The sequence below is a fragment of the Equus przewalskii genome, chromosome 14, assembly GCF_037783145.1.
Source record: "Equus przewalskii isolate Varuska chromosome 14, EquPr2, whole genome shotgun sequence".
NCBI classification, from domain to species: domain Eukaryota; kingdom Metazoa; phylum Chordata; class Mammalia; order Perissodactyla; family Equidae; genus Equus; species Equus przewalskii.
Window position 1 is genome coordinate 30,869,359 of NC_091844.1, and position 20,807 is coordinate 30,890,165.

The window sequence follows — 20,807 nt, forward strand, 5'->3', positions numbered from 1 at the left end:
AAAAATACATTAAAAGGCTTCTTGGATGTGTGCAGTGATTTCTTAGTACATGTACAATACATGTGAACTATAATTATAATTATAATAAATACATGTATAGTTACATATAATAATGATAATTATAGTTCACATGTATTGAGTGCCAGGCACTATTCAAAGTGCTTTAAATGAATTAACACATAAACTCTTCAGAATCATCCCTCCAAAGCGGGTACTATTATCATCAACACTTTACAGATGAGGAAACTGAGATACAGAGTAGTTAAGCAACCTGCCTAAAGACACACAGCTGGAAAGTAGCAGAGCTGGGATTCCAAATCCAAGATCCCAGGCAGTGTGGGTTCAAAGCCAATACTCTGAGCTACCATCCTTCTCTCCCTCTGGTTTGATGCTCTCATCCCTCTGGAATGTGACCAAGGCTGCCAGCCATCTGCACTCCTGAGCCCCTCCACACAACTTCAGGCTGGACTGGCTAAGCCCGGGGTTTTTACTGCCCCCTTTCTGGAGGCCCCAGGGTCCCTGCCACACCCACTGCAGGCTGCCCACCTCAGTGCCCCATGACCCATCACTCTGGCCTCAGCTTCTCAGACCCTGAGCAGCCACCAGAGGCCTGTGAGATGGACTGGCAGGAGGGTACTGCCTAGAGGGAGCATCGTGGACCAACTGGTGACTGATGGGTCCCGTGAGGTCCAGACAGAGCGATGCAGAAGAGCAGAGACCATCTGAGATAAGAAAGCATCCTCCAGACCAGAGAGTGAAAAGGAGGATGTCTGCCTGGGTCAGAGAGGGCGTGAGTGGCAGGAGGGACAATGTGTGAGACACGGCAGGATGTGAGCGGGCAACGTGCAGACTGAGACTGCACTTCTGGGTGTGAGCCAGACCTGGGTTCCGACCCTGCCCCTCCACCTTTTACTGCTTGTGTCTTGTAAATCAGAGCTAAAACCAGAGGGAGCTGGTAGAGCAGTTAAAGACAGGGTTCTGGGGCCAGAGTGCGTGGGCTGGAACCCCGACTCCACCACTTACCAGCATGTAACTTAACCTGTTTGTGCCGCAGTTTTCCCGTCTATAAAATGGGGGTGATAAGAGTTGCTACCATATGCTGCTGCTAGGAGGACTCGGTGTCTGCATGCAAGTGCCTGGTACGAATTATAACTGGAACATGATACAGCTCATATGAAATGGGTTCTATTTAGAACAGTGCCTAGCACCTAGTAAGCATGGTATCAGTTAAATATATCTCTTTCATAGGATTGTTGTGGGGTTTTAAAGAAACAGGATCTGAAAATGGTACATTGTTTGTGCTTAATGAATGCCCATTCTCTCTCCTCGGGATGAATACACATGTTCAAAATCAGAGTCTTCTGTCTTTTAGTGATTCGTCTTACTCCCGGCAGTCTCGCATCCCCCACCCACTTTGCCTCAGCCCCATGCTGGGTACCCCAAGCACGGCCCTCCCCTCTCTGGCTCGGGCCAGAGTGCCTGGTGGTGTGGGCAGCATATGGTATGCTTTCCAGAGCAGTTTGTTATTCATGCACCATGGTTGCTGAGAACAACAGAGGGCACTGATGATGGGGGTGGGGGCGTGCTTTGGCCACTGTGTGACGTTAGCCAGGCCCCTGCACTTCTCTGGGCCTATTTGCTCATCTACAAAAGGAGATAATATCCCTGCCCTTTGGCCTCACAAAGCTGCTGTGAGCATGAAATGAATTTATGCATGTCCGCAAGAGTCATGAGGTCTCATTATGGGATATTATAATCAGGTACCCAGAGAAGGGGTTTTATGGCCCCCAAACTTAAAGGGTCTGGGGAGGCCAGATCCAGGCCAGCGGGTGAGGGAAGTCTTCCCAGAAGGGTGTTTGGCTCTGAGTAGTGCGTCCCTAAGGCCAGAGCCTTCCGTGTAATCATTCACCTAACTGGCGCAGGCTGGGAGAAGGAGGGTGAGCAGGCCTGAATGCCACAGGGAGGCCAAATTTGGACATGGGTTAGAGCTTGGCTAACGCAGCAGGTGGACTGTGGCCAGAGCTGGAGGAGGGAGGGCCTGCATTCCCCATGGCCGCCTGGCAGTGACTGTGATGACTGGGAGTGGGGGCTTCAGCCAGCCCCCTCTGTAGGCTGCAGGCCACCCCTGGTTAGCACAATGTACTTCCTTTCTCCCAAGGGAACGGGGAGCCCACCCCGAGGAGCCAGGGAGCAGGCAAAGGGCAGGACTGCAGACTGACATCAGGCAGATGGAGGGGAGGGGCTCAGTCAGGAATGTGGATAGAGCATGGGGGGGGGGGGGGCCTGCTCCATAGACAGCCGTTGGGGCTGAAATAGCAAGGACAGGAGAGCAGTACTTCCTGTGGGTGAAGCATTCCTGGGGGTAGAAAGTGCTTCCGCCATTCATTATTCATTCTTTCCTTTCTCCTACTAGGGTCCCAAGCCTGGCCTGGGTCGGGGGATCATGAAGGATGGGGCAAGTGTGTATGTGTTCAGGTAGGTGGATGGGCTTGGTTGGGGGGGGGGGTAGTCAGGGAAGGTGGAGGAAAATCTGGTTCAGGCTGAGTGGGCACCAGAGGAGGCAAGACCCCTGAGAACAGGGGCAGGGGCTCCAAGGTGGCCCCTCGGGGTCCATCTGTGTACTGGACAGCTCCAGAGGGTGCCGTTCACAAAGCCTCCTCAGCCCTTGGGCTGGGGGACTGCGATGGGGGAGGGGCGCTGGCGCTGGAGGGTCTGTGTAATGCACAGGGTCCCCCTCCCTCCACAGCGACAGTCTCCTCCCTCCCTCAGCCAGGAGGATGTTTATAGTGTGATGGTGCTTCCTAGCATTGTGCAAGGTGGAGCCCAGGGCCCTCAGCCAGCCGGCTAGCCGGGGCCATGCAGGTGAACCACTGGCCTGGCCTGCCTGGGGCTGAGGATGCAGAGGAAGTATGGGGGTTCCCCTCTCATGCCCTTGTCTTCTCCCTGGAAACACCTTGATAAAGGTCATCTCTGGAGGCAACTGTGGGAAACTAGTCGAAACAACATGTCAGGGAAAAAACACAGCTAGAGTGTTACCTCCCACCCCCTTCTGTCCCTTCTCTTGGTGCTGCTGCTCTCTAGGCCACAGCCCCATTCAGCAACTCCTCCAGAAGCCCCAAATCTCACACCCAGGAGTGTGTGTGTGTCTGTTATGATACATCTGTGTGAGCTGTAGGGACACATGCCTGCGGTCTCTGCAGGAACATCGCAGGTGTCACATGCACTCCTGGGTGTGTGTCTGGGAGCATATGTGCACACGGGCCTCTGGGACCAGGCAGATCCAGGAGCTAGTGGAACTGAAAGGGAAAGTCTGCTGGATGGCCAGGGGCCAGCCACTGCTCAGATTTCTGGGGGCCTGGGATGCGGCCAGATCTCTGGGGAGAAGGGGAGTGACAGGTAATGGAGGCTGAGAGGGAACCCACAAGGGGCGGTGGAGGGGCTCACACTTGCCGCTGAGTGTTCTCCCCCAGGGTGGCTCCACCCCCACAGACCCAGTTGTGTAGACCTTAGCTCTGGCTTGGCCCTGAGGGGCTCCCAGGGAAGCAGACAGGGCCCGGGCCTCACCTCCTGGAGGAAAAGTCCCGTCATAACCATGTGAAGACTTTCCTGTGGACGTCCCAATCTAAGAGGACAGCAGGCTCCCTTGCTCAAGGAAGCCCCAGTCTGATGAAGGAGACACCACCTCCCACATGCTCCAGTCTGTGGGGGTGGGGGGAAGAAAGTCCCTAGAGGTTGGTGCTGGTGACAGCTGTGTCAGCTGCTAAATTTCCCCCATCCTGTGCCCAGAGCAAGGGTAGGATCCCTGGACGGGTGGGCAGTGCCTCTGCCGCCAGTGGCCACCTCCTTGCCAGCCCAGCCTGTGATAGAGAGCAGAAGACAGGACAGCCGCCAGGCCCAGGCCCAGCGGGCAGAGAGATGGGTTATAAATAGGCTTGGGACCCAGCCTTCCCCGGAGAGGAGGGGAGTCCTGCAGTACAGCGCTTTGCCGCCCACAGCGCCGAAAGACGTCTTTAAGAGATCCAGAAGACAGAGGAGAGAGGCTGGCCCCGCCTTCCAGGTCCCCCTTAGCCCCAGCCCAGGTTCAGCTTCCAGGCCCTGAGGAAGCGCTGCTCAGCCACCTCTCCCTTCTTGCCTCAGTTTCCCTCTGAGTCGCCCCTCCCTGAGAATGTGTGTCTTTGTAACCCTCACAGTTAGTCTGGCCGGGGCGTGGAGTCTCGTGTCTCACATCCCCGCGCTGCCCGGAGTAGAGATCAGAGATGTCCCCTCCCTGACGCCCACCCTCCCCGCCCGGCGGGGATCGCAGGCCCCTCCTACCTGCAAACACAGCGGAGCAGTAGGCATCGCTGATGTCGGTGTCCGGGGTGTGGACGTTCTCGGCGTAAAGGAAAAAGACCCTCAGCATGACTGCAAGGTGTGAGGGCCCCGTGTGCCCAGGGCGCGGAGAGGGCTGGGGAAGGTCGGGGAGGGCCTAGGCGCAGTTCGTGGGTCCCCTCCCTCGACAGGGCTGGCGGAGGGAGGCCGGTTCGGATCGCTGGCTCCCGGCTCAGATCTGCTGCTCTTAAAGAGGAAAGGCCAGCCCCGGCTGCTCCAGCGGCTACACTCGGTCCCCGCCCCGGCTGCGCTTAGCCCGCTGGTCAGCGGGCGCTCCGAGGAGCACAGGGGCTTCTGCTCATCTTCCACCCGCGCCGCCCTCCCCGGGCTCGGCTGAGCTGTAATTCAATGCTCCAGCCGCAGACTCTCCCAATGACACGGCATTTTGCACCTGGCCGTGGAAGAGCGCACTGGGCGGCGGCCGCGATGGCCGGGGGCTGAACCAGGGCTCCGGGTGCCCAGCGCAGCCCAGATCTCGCTCCTGACAGGAGACAGGCTCAGCCCCTCCCCTGACCTTCCACCTCCGGCCGTGCGCTGCGCCAAGCCCGTCGCCTCCTGCCGCCGCGAGCACTCTCCCTCGGAGCCAGCGGGACCGCTCGGGGGACGGGCTGGGGAGCAGGCGCAGGCACAGCGCCTTACCGAGGGGAAGCGCCGAGCTCAGGAATTTCATTGACCCGCAGCACCGGCTGTCTTAAAAACTTTGCCCCCGCCTCTTTTCCGATTGCAAAAGCAGCACATGCTACTTTTAACACCAAAGCATAAAAGAAAGAAATCTCTGAGTCTGAAAAAAAGAGTCTTAACATTTGGCTATTTACCAGTCCAGGCTTTTTCCTCTGAATGTATATATATATGCATAGAAATTACAGTATTTACTGTACATCTGGGATCAGAGCGTATATGCAGTTCTGTGTCTTGCTTTTTCATATAACATTTTCTTGCATCATTAAAAATTCTTCATAAACAATTTTTTCAACAGCTACAATTTTCTAGCATATGAATGTATTAGAGTCACAAAGCTTTCTCCTATTGTTTCACATTTAGGCTCTTCCCAGTTTTTTACATAAAAACATGGATATAAACCCATCTTGGGCCTCCCTTTGCCGACTCCTCAGATTGGATTCCTAGCCTTGGAATAATAAGGTCGCAGCACATGCCTTATTTTTGGTCCCAGTACCTATTGCTAAACCGCTTTCCGGAAGCTGCGAGGATCCACGCTCCCAGCAGGAGGGTGACTCACCTTCTAAAGCGGGCCACTTGGATGGGTGCGCAGCTGTCAGCAAAGCTTCTCTCCCAGAAGAGCAGGGGGTAGCACACACCCAGGGCACGAGAGGTCAGCTGCAGACAGGGGGCTGGTTTTGCCCCATAAGGAGGTACTGGGGGGAAGCAACACTCCCCCAAAGGTCTTAATTGTAAGATCAGAGAGCAAACACCTCCTGTGGTCACTTCGGGTCCTCCTGCAGCAATCTGTGCCTCCTCTTCTCTTCGCCTCTAACATACTGTGTGGATGAGGGAGAGGGAAAAGGGAGGTTAAAAGTCAATCATTCGTTTAACAGGTGTATGTGGAGTCCTAAAACATGGCAAGCACTGTCCTGGCTGTTGGGGACACAATGGTGAGCAGAAACGGCATGGTCCCAGGCCGGCCTGGTGGTGTAGGGGTTAAATGCGCACGGTCCGCTTTGGCGGCCCGGGTTCGCCAGTCCAGATCCCGGGTGTGGACATGGCACTACTTGGCAGGCCATGCTGTGGTAGGTGTCCCACATATAAAGTAGAGGAAGATGGGCATGGATGTTAGCTCAGGGCCAGTCTTCCTCAGCAAGAAGAGAGAGATTGGCAGCAGTTATCTCGAGGCTAATCTTCTTCCAAAAAAAAAAAAAAGGGAGAGATGACCAGGATGAGGCCTAAGGCAGTGAGAGTGGGTTTGGCGAGGAGTAACGCTGGGAGGAAGCGGGAGGGGTATTCTGCAGAGCAGGTGGAGGAGATCGAGTTTCTCGCTGCTGAACTTGGCCATTGTGTGTTGCTGGAAAAAACAACCTTTGGCTTAGATGAAGTGATTGACTGATTGACTGTTTCATTCACTCATTTAACTGACATTTATAGGGCGCCTTGTATGTGGCAGGCGTTTGCCAGATTCAAGTTTTAGAGAAGGGTACCAAGTAGGGAATAAAATTCAATTCCACTGGGAAGAAGGGCAGGAGGCCCTGTTGATGTAGGGAAAGCCCCAACTGCGGTCTATTTTTAAAGAAGTACAGTTTGGCTGTATTCAGATGCATAAAGTAACATAAACCTGCTCCACGGCAGAGCTAAAATCGGATCTAAGAAGCACCTAGCTGCTTGCAAATATGGTGTGACTAACATGATTTGAAGAGAACCAGTTTTCTTTAGAGGTTAAACATCCCCCTGGCAACTTCTCTATGTTCTTTATTCAGACAGCAGGTTCTCCTCAAACCTTTTAAGCACAGCCAAGTCTGTACAGATGAATTCCTAGTGAGAATGCACCCCAACTTGATTCTGCAATGTGTAGGACGCATTTGAGGTGTCTTCTGTATTGAGAAGAACCACATTCTCTGAGACCACCCTTTGGCCACAGGGAAAGACACCTGGTCCATCCTGATCCAATCTGATGATCTCTCCCAAGAATTTGGAATTGGGACTGACAGATGCTAGCTTCTGTGTGTGGCTGGAGCTGAGATTAATAACATTGGAGGCTCAGAAGGAGCCACATGTATGGAAAAGTGGACAAAGTTCTGTAATCAGAAAAAAAGAGATCATTAGAGGCCGGCCCGGTGGCACAGCAGTTAAGTGAGCACATTCTGCTTTGGTGGCTTGGGGTTCGCAGGTTCAGATCCCAGGTGCAGACATGGCACTGCTTGTCAAGCCATGCTGTGGCAGGCATCCCACATGTAAAGTAGAGGAAGAGGGGCACATATGTTAGCTCAGGGCCAGCCTTCCTCAGCAAAAAGAGGAGGATTGGCACCAGATGTTGGTTCAGGGCTAATCTTCCTCAAAAAAGAAAATAAATAAAATAAAAAAGAGATCACTAGCAGGGAGTGAGGTGGAGGGAACAAGAGAGAGAGAGACCTTTCTGGTTGTTCCTGGATCCCATTCCCCATGAATCTTTCAGCCTGCAAACTCTGAGAGATGACCTCAGAGGTAGGCATTTGCCGTTTTGGGCTCCCAGCTTTCCACCTCTCCTTCCTGAAACACCCTCCCACCGTTCTCATGAGTAGTCAGTCTTGGGGAGCAGAAGTGCCTGCCTCTTTCTCTCTGGAAGCTTCAGAGCCAGGGCCTCCCTCTCCCCATCGCTGTGCAGCGTGGCCCAGGCTCAACCAGTTGGGCACGCTCTTCTGGGACTTGAAGCAAATCCTTAAGGGGCTTCAGGAAGTCAGACATGGCAGCTGCAGTGACAGAGAATGACCAGCTTTTTCCTGCTGTAGGACGAGGGATCACAGCTGTGGCTCCTGCTGCCCTGAGTCCTGTCCGTTTCCCAAGCCAAGGCTGCCAGCTTCTGTCCATTCTGTGAGCCCCTAAAGCTCTTTTGGAACCCTCTCTTGCCTCAGATGCCCAGGCTCCATTGCTGTTGCTAGCAGCCAAGAGTCCATCTGACATACCCAGGGTCTTTATAGTGAATCCTTCCACAATTTGCTTGGGAGAAAAAACCTTTGGCTTGGATGAAGTAACTAACTGATTCATTCATTTAACCAACATTTATACCGTGCCTCCTCTAAAGCTGCCAGAAGGAGCATGACCCAACTTGAAGCATTGTTCTACTTTTTGCTGCAGAAGAACCTCGGCTACTGCATTCAAAGTGTATTAAGCATCACCAGTGTCTTATATTTCTGCCTACCTTCTCTCCTTTAGAATTATGGTCGGGATTAGACCAGGAAAGAAGAGGGAGTGGAGAATATGAGGAGTCAGAGCTGTGATGTCACCCAGAAAATTCCTGGGAAGACAAGGTGAGGTCTAGGGCTGTGTGTGTGTGTGTGTGTGTGTGTGTGTGTTGTTGTCAGGGTGATTTTTGTGGGCTGGAGTCCATCCCTTACTTGGAGCATCATGAGAGAATAGTCATCAGGGCTGCCATGTATGGCTGCACAGGTAGCATACTGAACAATTATACCTGGTGACTCTCCTAGACCATAGCTGGCTCAAAGTCAGGATCTCTAGCTGGAGATACTAAATATGCAGTCCACCGGCTTCAGCTCAGAAAACTCCTAAAAGATAAATTCTACCCTGTAGATAGCCTGGCTGACATGCAGAAATTATACATCTTCACACAGTTAAATTTATCAGTCCTTTCCCTTCTAGCTTCTATCTTTGTTGTCTTGATAAGTGATCCCTGCCTCATCCCCAAGGTTATAGAAGGATTTACCCAGATTTACCAAGATTTGCTTAGATTTACCTATATTTACCAGTTGGTACGCTCAATTCTTAAAACTCTCTCTGAAATTACAGTTTGGTTTCTCCTCTGGGAAAGAAAACAAAAAAGTAGAGCCCTTCCCAAATTGGGCAATTTAAGGAAAAATTATTTGAATCTCCAAGGGCAATCCATTTTTTATTCTATGAGCTCAGGTCTTCTGGGACCACATGCTCTGTGTTCTGGGCAGAGGAATCCGGTGGGTCAGGGTGTATTAACGGCAGGAAGTAGAGATGGAAACCGTGTTAGATCCCAGTACCATATAGCATTGACAGATTTAACATCTCTGAGCCTTAGTTTCCTCATCTGTAAGATGAGTATAATCATAGTTTGTAGTGAGGATAAACTGAGAATAAAATGGACCCAAAGCACTATTTTAGGATCTTCCAAAACCAGAGGTGCCTCTCTTCTCTGGCCTTGATAGGACTTTTTTTTTTTTGGATCATAGCAGGTAAGAAATTACAACACGGCAGGATACAGAGGCTGGTCAAAAGACTTTTTTTCTTCTTCTTCTTCTCCCCAAAGTCCCCCAGTACGTAGATGCATATTTTTAGCTGTGGGTCCTTCTAGTTGTGGCATGTGGGATGCCGCCTCAGCATGGCCTGATGAGCAGTGCCATGTCCGTGCCCAGGATCTGAACCGGTGAAACCATGGGCTGCTGAAGCGGAGGGCATGAACTTAACCACTCGGCCACGGGGCCGGCCCCTGGTCAAGAGATTTTATTCATGCTTTACTTCCTATCAAATGCAGAGACGTCCACTCTGGTCCTGTCCTCTGCTGAAGGTGAGATCCGTCCACTGTCTGGACTGTCCAGAGCCATGGGCTGGGCTTGCCTTGGTCTGTCTTTGGGGGCTGACAGCAGAGGGTACCTACCTCACATAGCCATGTGTGATAGGCAGAAAAAATGCCTCCACAAAGATATATTCACTTCCTAAACTCCAGAACTTGTGAATATTAGCTTTTTTTATGGCAAAACTTGTAGTGATTTAGTTAAGGACCTTGAGAGGATGCTATCCTGGATTGTCCCAATGGGCCTCAAATGCAGTCACATGTATCCTTAAAAGAGAGAGGCACAGGGAGATTTGACAGGTACACACAGAGCAGCTGACATGAAGATGGAGGCAAGGATTGCAGTGATGGGGCCGCATGTCAAGGACTGCCAGGCAGCCACCAGAAGCTAGGAGGCAAGGAGCCAATTCTCCCCCAAAGCCTCAGGAGGGAGCACAGCCCTCCTGACACCTTGACCTTGGACTTCTGGCCTCCAGAACTGTGAAAGGATGAATTCATTATTTTAACCACCACAGTTGTGACAGTCGGTTCGAGCAGTCATAGGAAGCTAATACATTAAGCCTCTGATGATGCAACCAGACCACTGTCATCAAGGACAGGCATTCAGACCACTTCTACTGCTTGTTGTTTCAGAGCAGAAAAAGAAGGGTCAATTCTCCAAAGAGAGAGCTTGGAAACACTACCTGATTGCTATGTTCTCTGCCTTGCAGATGTTTGTGAAGCTTGCTAAGAACCACAGACCCTGGTCACACTCCCATCACCTCATCCGCTTCCCCTGAGACAAAAACTCATGGTTAGTGTCAGGGACTTTCAATTTCCCATGAAAGGGACCTTTCCGAGAATCTACCATAATCAACAGTTAGTAAACACTCAATAAATAGAAACTGTTATTATCTGGTCAGGCGTGGCTGCTGAGACAGTGGAAAGGAGTATGTTCAGAACGGAGGGTTGGTTCCTCTGGTCTGAAACTCCCCCAGTAGCCCTCACCCCAAGCAGGGAGTGGAGAGCAGCCTGTCTGCCGCAGTGCAGGGAGCGCAGCTCCGGGAGCAATGCGAGTGGGTCCGTCTGCATGCACAGGCCTCCTTTTGAATTGATTCCTGAGGATGAGGAGTCTCTAGACAGGATGAAGGAAAGCCTACACACACACACACACACACACACACACACACTCAGAAAGAGAGAGAGAGAATGACAGGAGAAGTGGGGGCTTCTAAGGAAGCAAGGAGATCCAAACTAAGGTGATGAGTGAGGGACAGAACAGGAAATAAATTTTTTCCGAAGTGAGGTTATCTCATCTTCTGGAAGAGGCCACAACAGCCCAGGATGCACCAATCGTAGCAAATGTGAGGAAACCAGTAGGGGGAAGAGTCAGGTGCTGGTGATGGTCGGCTCCCTGCTAAGGCGCAGAATGAGGGCAGCGGTGGAGCTGATGTAGACCAGGGCGAGCAGGTGTGAGGGGTCCCTGCTGCGTGTCTCAGGGCAGAGATGAGCCAGAGAGCTTTCCACATACCAAAGGACCCCTGTTGATTCGCGGGGAGACATCACCAGAAAAGGCCTAAAGAACATTTCCAGGAGTTAAGAGGGCAACAAACTGGTGGCATTTTCAGCATTTTTTCCCTGGCTGAAGGCTGGGACTTTGGAAAAGAAAGGACACCAAGAGAAGTGAATCTTTGACTTATCAGTGTTTCTTAAAGTGTGGTCAATCTGAAGGTCTCCTGTTTCAGAATCTTCCAGTAAAAAAAGGAGACTCCTGCGTTCCCCTGCGTTCCCAGATCTATCAAATCAAAATCTCTGTGAACAGCCCAGGAATCTGGCTTTTAAAAGCTCCCCAATCATTGTTACGCAGACCAAAGACCAGGAACCACTGACCTAGGTGGAGTCAAAGAACAGGCTTGGGCTTTCTGTATCACAATCTGAAATGCCAGATGAATGCACTCTTGAATCCAGATGGAGTACATTTCACAGGCCTGAGAAGACTGTCTAGAGATTGGCTGTTAAGTGGAAAAAGAGAGCATTGGGAGGAGTTGGGGAGAAGGGGAGGAAGTGATATTCAGCTAAAAACTGTAAAACCAGTAGGACAAGAAAGGAACAATGGCAGCAGTGTAAAAGGATGACTCTGGAGTCAGACTACCTGGATTCATATCTTAGCTCTCTTTCCAACTGGCTGTGTGGTCTCGGGTAAGTTACCTTACCTTCCTGAGCCTTGGTTCCCTTGTCTGTAAAATGGGGACTATAGGAATATCTGCCTGATAGGATAGGCGCTTGAGATGGTTAACTTTATGTGTCAACTTGATTGGGCTATAGGATGCCCAGATAGCTGATGAAACACTATTTCTGGGTGCGTCTGTGAGGGTCTTCCTGAAAGAGATTAGTATTTGAATCAGTAGCCTGAGTAAAGATCACCCTCACCAATGTGCGTGGGCATCACCCAATCTGTCGAGGGCCTGAATAGGCTGATTAGAACAAAAGGGTGGAGGAAGGGCAAATTTGCTCTCTGCTTGAGCGGGGACATCCATCTTCTCCTGCCCTCAGACCTCAGCGCTCTTGGTTCTGGGCCTTCAGTCTCCGACCAGGACTTAGACCAGCAGCAACCTCCATCCCCACCCATCCCACCCCGCCCCACCCTGCCCTGGTTCTCCAGCCTTTGGGCTGGGACTGGAACTACACCATCGGCTTCTCTGTGCCTCCACCTTGCAGACGGCAGATCAAGGCACTTCTCAGCCTCCACAACCATGAGAGCCAATCCCGCGTAAGAAATCTCTATGTATTTATGTATATTCTGGTTAGTTCTGTTTCCCTGGAGAACTCTAATACAGCGCTTTACGCACATTATATGTCTTCAGTGCATAGTGAGCATTCCATAAATGTTAGCTACTATTGTTATTATCATTATTGGAATGTGTAACCAGTACTTCATGGGCTCAAATCTTTAGAAATGAAGACATAAATAATATTTATGATCTCTGACACCTGTAGAAATCTAAGCTGTCTTGGTCCATTCGGGCTCCTATAACAAAATAACATAGACCAGGTGCCTCATAAACAACAGAAATTTATTTCTCATAGTTCTGGAGGTTCGAAGTCTGAGATCAGGATGCCAAACGGTCTAGCAAGGTCTCTCATCTGGTTTGCAAATTTTTTTTTTTTAAGATTGGCACCTGAGCTAACATCTGTTGCCAATCTTCTTTTCTCTTCTTCTTCTCCCCAAAGCCTCCTGGTACATAGTTGTATATTCTAGTTGTAAGTCCTTCTGGTTGTGTTATGTGGGACGCCACCTCAGCATGGCCCGATGAGCGGTGCCATGTCCACGCCCAGGATCCAAACCAGTGAAGCCCTGGGCCACTGGAGCAGAGTGCAAGAACTTAACCACTGGGCCGCCGGGCTGGCCCCGCAGATTCCTCATTGTATCCTCACATGGCTGAAGGGGGCTAAGACTCTCTATGGAGCCTCTTTTATTAGAGCACTAATTTCATTCATAAGGGCTCCACCCTCGTGACTTAAATACCTCCCAAGGCCCCACCTATTAATACCATCACCTTCAGGGGTTAGGATTTCAACATATGAATTTTGGGGGAAACAAACATTCAGACCACAGCAGAAGCATTTGAGGTTTTAACAGTAGAGATATTTACATAAACCCAACCAAGTGGTGAAAGATACTCCTTGTTCAAAGAGGCATAACTGCCAGAAGGCAGGAGAGAGAGTCCTACAGATCAAGAAGATGCACTCCTGCATAGAAATCCTCACCAAGGGGCCAACTCTGTGGCCGAGAGGTTAAGTTCCTGTGCTCCGCCTTGGCGGCCTGAGGTTTCGTCGGTTCGGATCCCGGGGTAGGGGGACACGGCACTGCTCATAAGGTCATGCTGAGGCTGCATCCCACACAGCACAACCAGAGGGACCTACAACTAGAATATACAACTGTGTACTGGGGGGCTTTGGGGAGATGAAGAAAAAAAAGAAGATTGGCAACAGATGTTAGCTCAGGTGCCAATCTTTAAAAAAAGGGAAAAAAAAGAGAAATCCTCACCAAGACTCATGCAAGAAAGGCTCTAGGTGAGGATTAAAGGAGAGCGGAAACTGGAAAATATGATTAATGGAGATGACGATTCTAGTGCAGACGCAAGCTGAGGTGAGGAGGAGAGACTTCCACTCTCTGGACATCTGGGGAGTTACGTTAGCTCAAAGATATGCATCTGGTAATGACTTGACTTATCTTCAGGATAATTCCATCTCTCAGAAGATGAACTGAGAAAGAAGAGACCTGCTATATGGGACCTAATCCTGACCAACACAAAATAACTAGTTGAAGAAACAGATACAGAAGGGAAGCCCGGGGAGAATCATTTTGGGGATGGATGCCGGCCGGGGCGATGACCGGTTTTCAAGGCCCAAACTCTGTGATTTCTATAGGGCTTTTCACAGCATGCTCTATTAACCAGGCTTCCCCAAACTCAGGGAACCCCCAGGGTCAGGGAATTCCTTGACCCTGGCGAATCCCCACCCTTCCCGAGATCTTTCCTTTTATAGAGTCAGCTGAGCAAGATCTCTTGAGATTCTTCACATATTTGGCTTAAGAAAAACAGGGCTGGGCCAAAGGTCCTGCTGAAACAGCAGGACAAAGCATGGTGGTGTTTCCTACCCAGAGTCACAGCACTTCACTGCTGCTCTTCTGTCCTGCCCAATCATTGCCCAATGTCTGATCCAAAAGTCAGCTCCTATCGACACCCCTAACATTTGAGAACACTCTCCCCTTTAAAATGATCCCCTTTAAACCCAGGCTCTGAGGTCAACCTACCCACATAACCAAAGCCTCTTAGTGGTATTAGAATTGGGTACTTGTCAGAGTATCCTTAGTTTGTTACATGCGTCGTATAAGATAATAGTGAGAAAAGAGATTTTAAAAAAAGAATCATATAACATGGCTGATATAGTTTCCACCTCTGTATCTGGTAATAAGGCCTATGCTGATAATGACAAGGGAATTTTGCCACTAGTCATTCCGTCTTACTCTTACCCTCTGCCAGCATGAAGGATGGGCAGATTTGAGTCCTTGCTGGTCTTGTCTTTACTGGATTGCTGCAGTTTTCCATTGACCAGGACTATTGGGCAAAAGAATCATAAGAGACATTCCCACGAGTCTCCTTGGTGGCAGACATAGTCTTTCTTGCCTCCACTGTGTAGCAGCAACGTGATTTCCCCCTAGTAAACAAGACTAATCATCCCCTCAGGCACGATGACCTCTTTCCCTTCCTGTTGGTTTAGGGGCATCAGGAAGCCCAAAAGGTGAGAGGGCAGTCTCAGCCTCCAATACATTAGAATCATGCCCTTATTTCCTGGTGTATGCATTCTTCTCTTGGACACTTGGACTTCCAAAAAGACTGAGGCCAAGGTCACAGAGATGGGAAGAAAAAATCCTTCAAGTGAGTTAGTAGGTGTAACAGTGAGAGGGAGCACTCCCACCTCTACTCCTGGGTTCCCAAACCAATGCATTCTGGCCATGGAGGAGATGGTACCACATATTGGCCTCTGTCTAAGGCATACAAAGCACCTGTAGGACGACATCCACACTTCCCAAGAGTTTATCTCCAATTTGTGCCATAACTAATCTTTAGCAGGTTGTTCTACCTATCAAGCCAGCTGTTTCTGGGTGATGGAGCACATGGTAAAACTTGTAAAGTCTGTGGTTATGAGCCCCTGGCCCACATGTCCATTTACCAAAAAACGTGTCTCCTTGTCAAAGTGATGTTGGGCGTTATTCTGTGGTGATTGATCAGTCCACCTATCAGGCCACAAATGGTGGTACTGTGAGAAGCCCTCAGTTCAGAGAAGGCACATCCATACCCGAAACACGTGTATATCCCTGATGAGCACAAAGCACTGTACCCTCCACGAGGGGAAAGGTTGAACATAGTGAGTGGCCGGCAGGTTCCTGAGGGGAACATCTCATATCAGGGGCTCCTCACCCTTACCTGCCCTGTGATGCCAGGAGACAAGGAACTCCTTTGAAGCTGCCGTAGAGGCCTTCCGGTTCTTCATGCCTGTTTTATTTGTATGCTCATAATGTTTATTTCCCTTTTTCCCTAAATATGCTCTCTGGTGCCCTAAGAAACCAGTTGACTTCAGAGACTTTATAATCACTATTGTTGTCACAGCGACTTAAGTGCCACAGATACTTGGTCTTCCAATGCCTGCCCTCCACCTGCACTTCATTCCTTGATGCCACTGGTGATAATTTGAATAATTGTGATGACACTGCACACCACAGATTACTGTGTCCTGTTTACCCCTGGCAAGGAGGTTATCTACGCACTCCTTGAATATATGATCAACACGACCCCAGAATCCAATTTTTAAAACTTTTCATTTTGAAATAATTACAAATTCACAGGATGTTGCAAAGAAATGTACAGGAAAGTCCTGCACACGCTTCTCCCAGTTCCTCCCAATGTTAACATTTTAAACAACTATAAAACTATATCAAAATCAACAAATGGCATTGGTGCAACCCATAAACCTTTTTTATTTCACCAGTTATATGAGCACTCATTTCTGTGTTTTGTGCAATTGTTATGGGTAGCCTTGCATAACCAACACTATGATCAAGATACTCAACTGTATGGTCACAAGACTCCTTCGTGTTACCTTTTGTAGCTACACTCACCCTCTCTCCCATTCTTAATCCCTGTCAATAACTAATCTGTCCTCCATTTTTATAATTGTCATTTCATGAATGTTACATAAAAGGAATCATGTGGTATGTATGCTTTTGAGACTGGCTTTTTTTCACTCAGCATAATTTCCTTGAGGTTCATCCCAGTTGTGTGGATCAGCAGTTTGTATTTTGTTGTTGAATAGTATTTCATAGTATAGATGTACCACATTTGTTTAACCATTCACCTATTGAAAGATATCTGAGTTGTTTCCAGTTTGGGACTATTATAAATAAAGCTGCTATGAATATTCAAGTACAAGTTCTTATATAAAAATAAGTCATTTCTCTGGGATAAATGCCCAAGTGTGCAAGTGCTGGGTCATATGGTGAGTCCATTTTTAGTTTTGAAAGGGTCTGTCAAACTATTTTCGAGAGTGACTGTGCCATTTCATATTCCCATCAGCAATGTATGAGTAATCCAGTTTCTCCACAATCTTGCCAGCGTTTAGTACAACTATCACTATTTTTTTTTTTAAAGGTATGCTTTTTTGGTGAGTAAGATTAGCCATGAGCTAACATCTATTGCCAATCTTTTTTTTTTTTTTTTTTGCCTCCCCAAAGCTGCAGTACATAGGTGTATACCCTAGTTCTAAGTCATTCTAGTTCTTCTTTATGGGGTGCTGCCTCAGCATGGCTTGATGAGCAGTATGTAGGTCCGCGCCCAGGATCCACACCGGGGAACCCTGGGCCACCAAAGTGGAGCACTGAACTTAACCACTCAGCCATCGGACCAGCCCCTGATTACCACTGTTTTTCAATTTGGCCATTCTGATAGTTGTGTAGTGATATCACATTGTGGTTTTAATTTGCCTTTCTCTAACAACTAATGAAGTTGACTATGTTTGCACACTTATTTGTGATCCATATATCATCTTTGGTGAAATGTTTTACGTATTTTGCTGATTGTCTAATTGGATTTTTTAAAAAGTTTTGAGACGTTTTTATGCATTCTAAGTATAAGGCCTTTGTTGGATATGTGATTTGCAAATACTTTCTGCTAGCCTATAAAACTTGTCTTTCCATGCTTTGAACTAGGCCTTTTGCAGCACAAAAGTTTTCACTTTGATGAAATCCAGTTTATCCATTTTTTTCTTCTTGTGGATTGTGCTTTTGGTATCAGGTTTAAGAACTTTTGCCAAGTTCTAGATCCTGAAGATTTTTCCTTATGTTCTTTTCTGAAAAGTTTTATAGTTTGATGTTTTATGTTTAAATCCATGCTCTAAATTTTTTTTTTTTAAGATTTTATTTTTTCCTTTTTCTCCCCAAAGCTCTCCGGTACATAGTTGTGGGACGCTGCCTCAGCGTGGTTTGATGAGCAGTGCCATGTCTGCGCCCAGGATTCGAACTGACGAAACACTGGGCTGCCTGCAGCAGAGCGCGAGAACGTAACCACTCGGCCACGGGGCCAGCCCCATCCATGGTCTGAATTTTTAATTTAAGGTGTGAAGGTCAAGGTTCTTACTTTGCTGGTGGATGTCCATTTATTCCGGCACCACTTATTTTTAAAAAGGCTACTCTTTGATTGAATTGTCTTTGCTCCTTTATAAATAATTAATTCTGTATATTTGTGTGGATCTATTTTCAGGTTTTCTATTCTGTTCCACTAATCTATGTGTCTTTCCCTCTGCCAGTACCACACTCTCTTGATTACTGCACCTATATACTAAGCCTTAACACTAGAAAATGATTCTTCCCACTTTATTCTTCTTTTTCACCAATGTTTTGGCTATTCTAGGGCTTTTCCCTTCCGATATAAACTTTAGAATAAGTTTGTCTATGTCTACAGAAAAACTTGCTGGGATTTTGACAGGAAGTGCATTAAACTTATAGAACACTTTAGGGGAGAATTAATATCTTTACTATGTTGAATTTCTCAATCCATGAACATAATAAATCTCTCCATTTATTTAGGTCTCCCTTAACTGCTTTCACCAGTTCTTTATAATTTTCATTATACAGATCCTATACATGTTTTGGTGCATTTATACCTAAGTAACTTTCTTTGGAGCAATCTAAATGGTATTGCAATTAAAAAATTTTTGGTTTCCACTTGTTTGTTGTCAGTAAATAGAAAATACAATTGACTTTTGTGTTGATCCTGTATCTTACTGAACTCACTTATTCTAGAAGTTTTGTTGTAGATTCCTTAAAGATTTTTATGTAGATAATCACGTCATCCGCAAATAGAGATAGTTTTATTTCTTCTTTCCAATCTGTATGCCTTTTATTTTTTTTTCTTGCAGTGGCTAGAATTTGCAGTACTACATTGAATAGCAGTAGTGAGAGTAAACATCCTTTCATTGTTCCTGATCTCAGAGGGAAAGCATTCAATCTTTCAACATTAAGCATGATGCTGGCTGTAGATTTTTTTTCGGTAGATCCTCTTTATGAGATTGAGGAAGTTCCCCTCTATTTTTAGTGTACTGAGAGTTTTTACAATGAATGGGTGTTGAATTTTGTCAAATGCCTTTTCTGAATCAATTGATATCATTCGGTTTTTTCTTTGTTAGGCTACTGATATGGTGGATTACATTGATATATATTTTTTTTCTTGAGGAAGATTAGCCCTGAGCTAACTGCTGCCAATCCTCCTCTTTTTGCTGAGGAAAGCTGGCCCTGAGCTAACATCCATGCCCATCTTCCTCTACTTTCTATGTGGGACACCTACCACAGCATGGCTTGCCAAGCGGTGCCATGTCCACACCCGGGACCCAAACCAGCGAACCCCAGGCCACCGAAGCAGAATGTGCGCACTTAACCGATGTGCCACTGGGCCGGCCCATACATTGATATTCTAATATTGACACAGCCTTGTACAGCAGGAATAAATCCCTCATAACGAGTCAAGTGTTCACTCTTCTTTTTTCTGGAAAAGACTGTATAGATCAACTCTTTGAATGTTTCATAAAATTCTCCAGTGAAACCATCTGGGCTTGGAGATATCATTTTTGACAGTATTTTATAATCACAAATTCAATTTTAGGATTACTCAGGTTCTCTACTTCATTTTGTCTTAGTTTTGGTGGTTTGTGATTTTCAAGGATTTTGTCCATTTCTTCTAAGTTGTTGAATTGAGCTTAGAGTTCTTCATAGTATTCCTTTTTTATTCTTTTAATGACTGCAGGATCTGTTGTAATGTTTCCTTGTTTCATTCCTGATATTAGTAGTTTGTGTCTTCTGTTAGTCTTGCTAGAGGTTTATCAACTTTATTTTTTGAGGGACTAGCTTTATGTTTCATTAACTTTGCCCTCTCATTTTCCTCTTTTCAGTTTCATTCATTTCTGCTCTTTATCATTTCCTTCCCTCTGATTGCTTTGGGTTTACTTTGTTATTCTTTTTCAAGTTGCTTGAGCTACGAACTTACTGATTTGAGATCTTTTATAATATAAGTACACAGTGCTATATAAATTTCCCTTTCAGTGTTTCATTAGCTGTATCTTACAGATGTTGATGTTTTCATTTTCACTCATTTCTATGTATTTTTCTTTTGAGACTTCTTTGACCCATGGATTATTTATAAATATGCTGTTTAATTTCCAAGTGTTTGGCGGGTTTCCTATTGTCATTCTGTCGTTGATTTCTAGTTTGATTCCATTATAATCAAGAGAACGTATTCTGTATGGTTGAAATTCTTTGAAATGTGTCAAGGTTTGTTTTATAGCCCTATGGTCTATGTGGTGGTATGCTCCACGGGCACATGAAAAGAATGTGTATCCTGCTGTTGCTGAGTGTTTTATAAAAGTCAATTCGATCCTACTGATTTGATGGTGTTGTTCAGTTCTTCTGTATCCTTGCTGATTTTCTCTAGCAGTTCTATCAATTGGTGAGCGTGAGGTGTTGAAGTCCCTAAGTGTAACTGGGATCTGCCTATTTCTCCTTTTAGCTCTATCAGTTTTTGCTTCATGTATTTTGAAGCTTTGTTGCTTGGTGTATACACATTTAGATTTGCTCTATCTTCTTGGTGGATTGACCCTTTTATCATCATGTAATGTCCCTTATAGTCTCTAGTATTTTACTTCAAAGTCTAATTTATCTGATATTAACATAGCCAGTTTTTTTTTAAAATTAATGTTAACCCAGTTTTGAAAGTTAGTTTCCTGGAGCCACTTGCAGTGACCAATTATTCTATCAGTGTGGGTCCCAAAAAGAAACAGACAGCACACTGATGTTAAGACAACTTGAGGAAGGTTTAATAAACGGACTATTTACAAAGGTGTGCACAGGCTCGAGGGGAACCACAACAGGTAGCTCAGCACCCCAGGACTACTAACAGTAGTTACTAGTTACCGAAACCCAGGAGAAAATCCTATAAAGAATGCGACCTTGATGGAAACAGTGATCTTCGGTTGAGGAACAAAGTGAGACCAAGGTGATCCCATAGGGAGGGAGCCAGAAGAAATACCATGCCCTCACTTCCTCTGTTGACCCCGCTTCCTCTGTTCAATCTCCTGCCCTGCCTCCTCATTGTTCAAATGCAGTCGGAAGTGAGCAGGGGGAAAGGGATGCAGTGCACATAGGTTAGCC

General features: G+C 47.3%; 1 protein-coding gene and 1 long non-coding RNA gene across 13 annotated transcripts in view; one reads left to right on the forward strand and one right to left on the reverse strand.

Annotated features, from left to right (window-relative positions):
* Nucleotides 1–5,047, reverse strand: part of DYSF (dysferlin) — a 210,030-nt gene extending 204,983 nt beyond the window's left edge. For 5 of the 12 annotated variants that reach the window (XM_070573804.1, XM_070573793.1, XM_070573789.1 and 2 more), the window contains exon 1: nucleotides 4,315–5,039. In XM_070573804.1, coding sequence (XP_070429905.1) covers nucleotides 4,315–4,402 — 88 coding nt within the window. In that variant the 5' untranslated portion in view covers nucleotides 4,403–5,039. Of the gene's footprint in view, nucleotides 1–4,314 lie in introns of all 12 variants that reach the window. The other 7 variants (XM_070573811.1, XM_070573802.1, XM_070573806.1 and 4 more) reach the window with 2 other exon arrangements.
* LOC103561358 (uncharacterized) lies at nucleotides 2,000–20,043 on the forward strand. The gene is made up of 4 exons (XR_547427.2): nucleotides 2,000–2,128; nucleotides 2,414–2,475; nucleotides 8,230–8,324; nucleotides 17,552–20,043. It is a non-coding gene; the product is annotated as an uncharacterized lncRNA (long non-coding RNA).
* The last annotated feature ends 764 nt before the right edge of the window (nucleotides 20,044–20,807 follow it).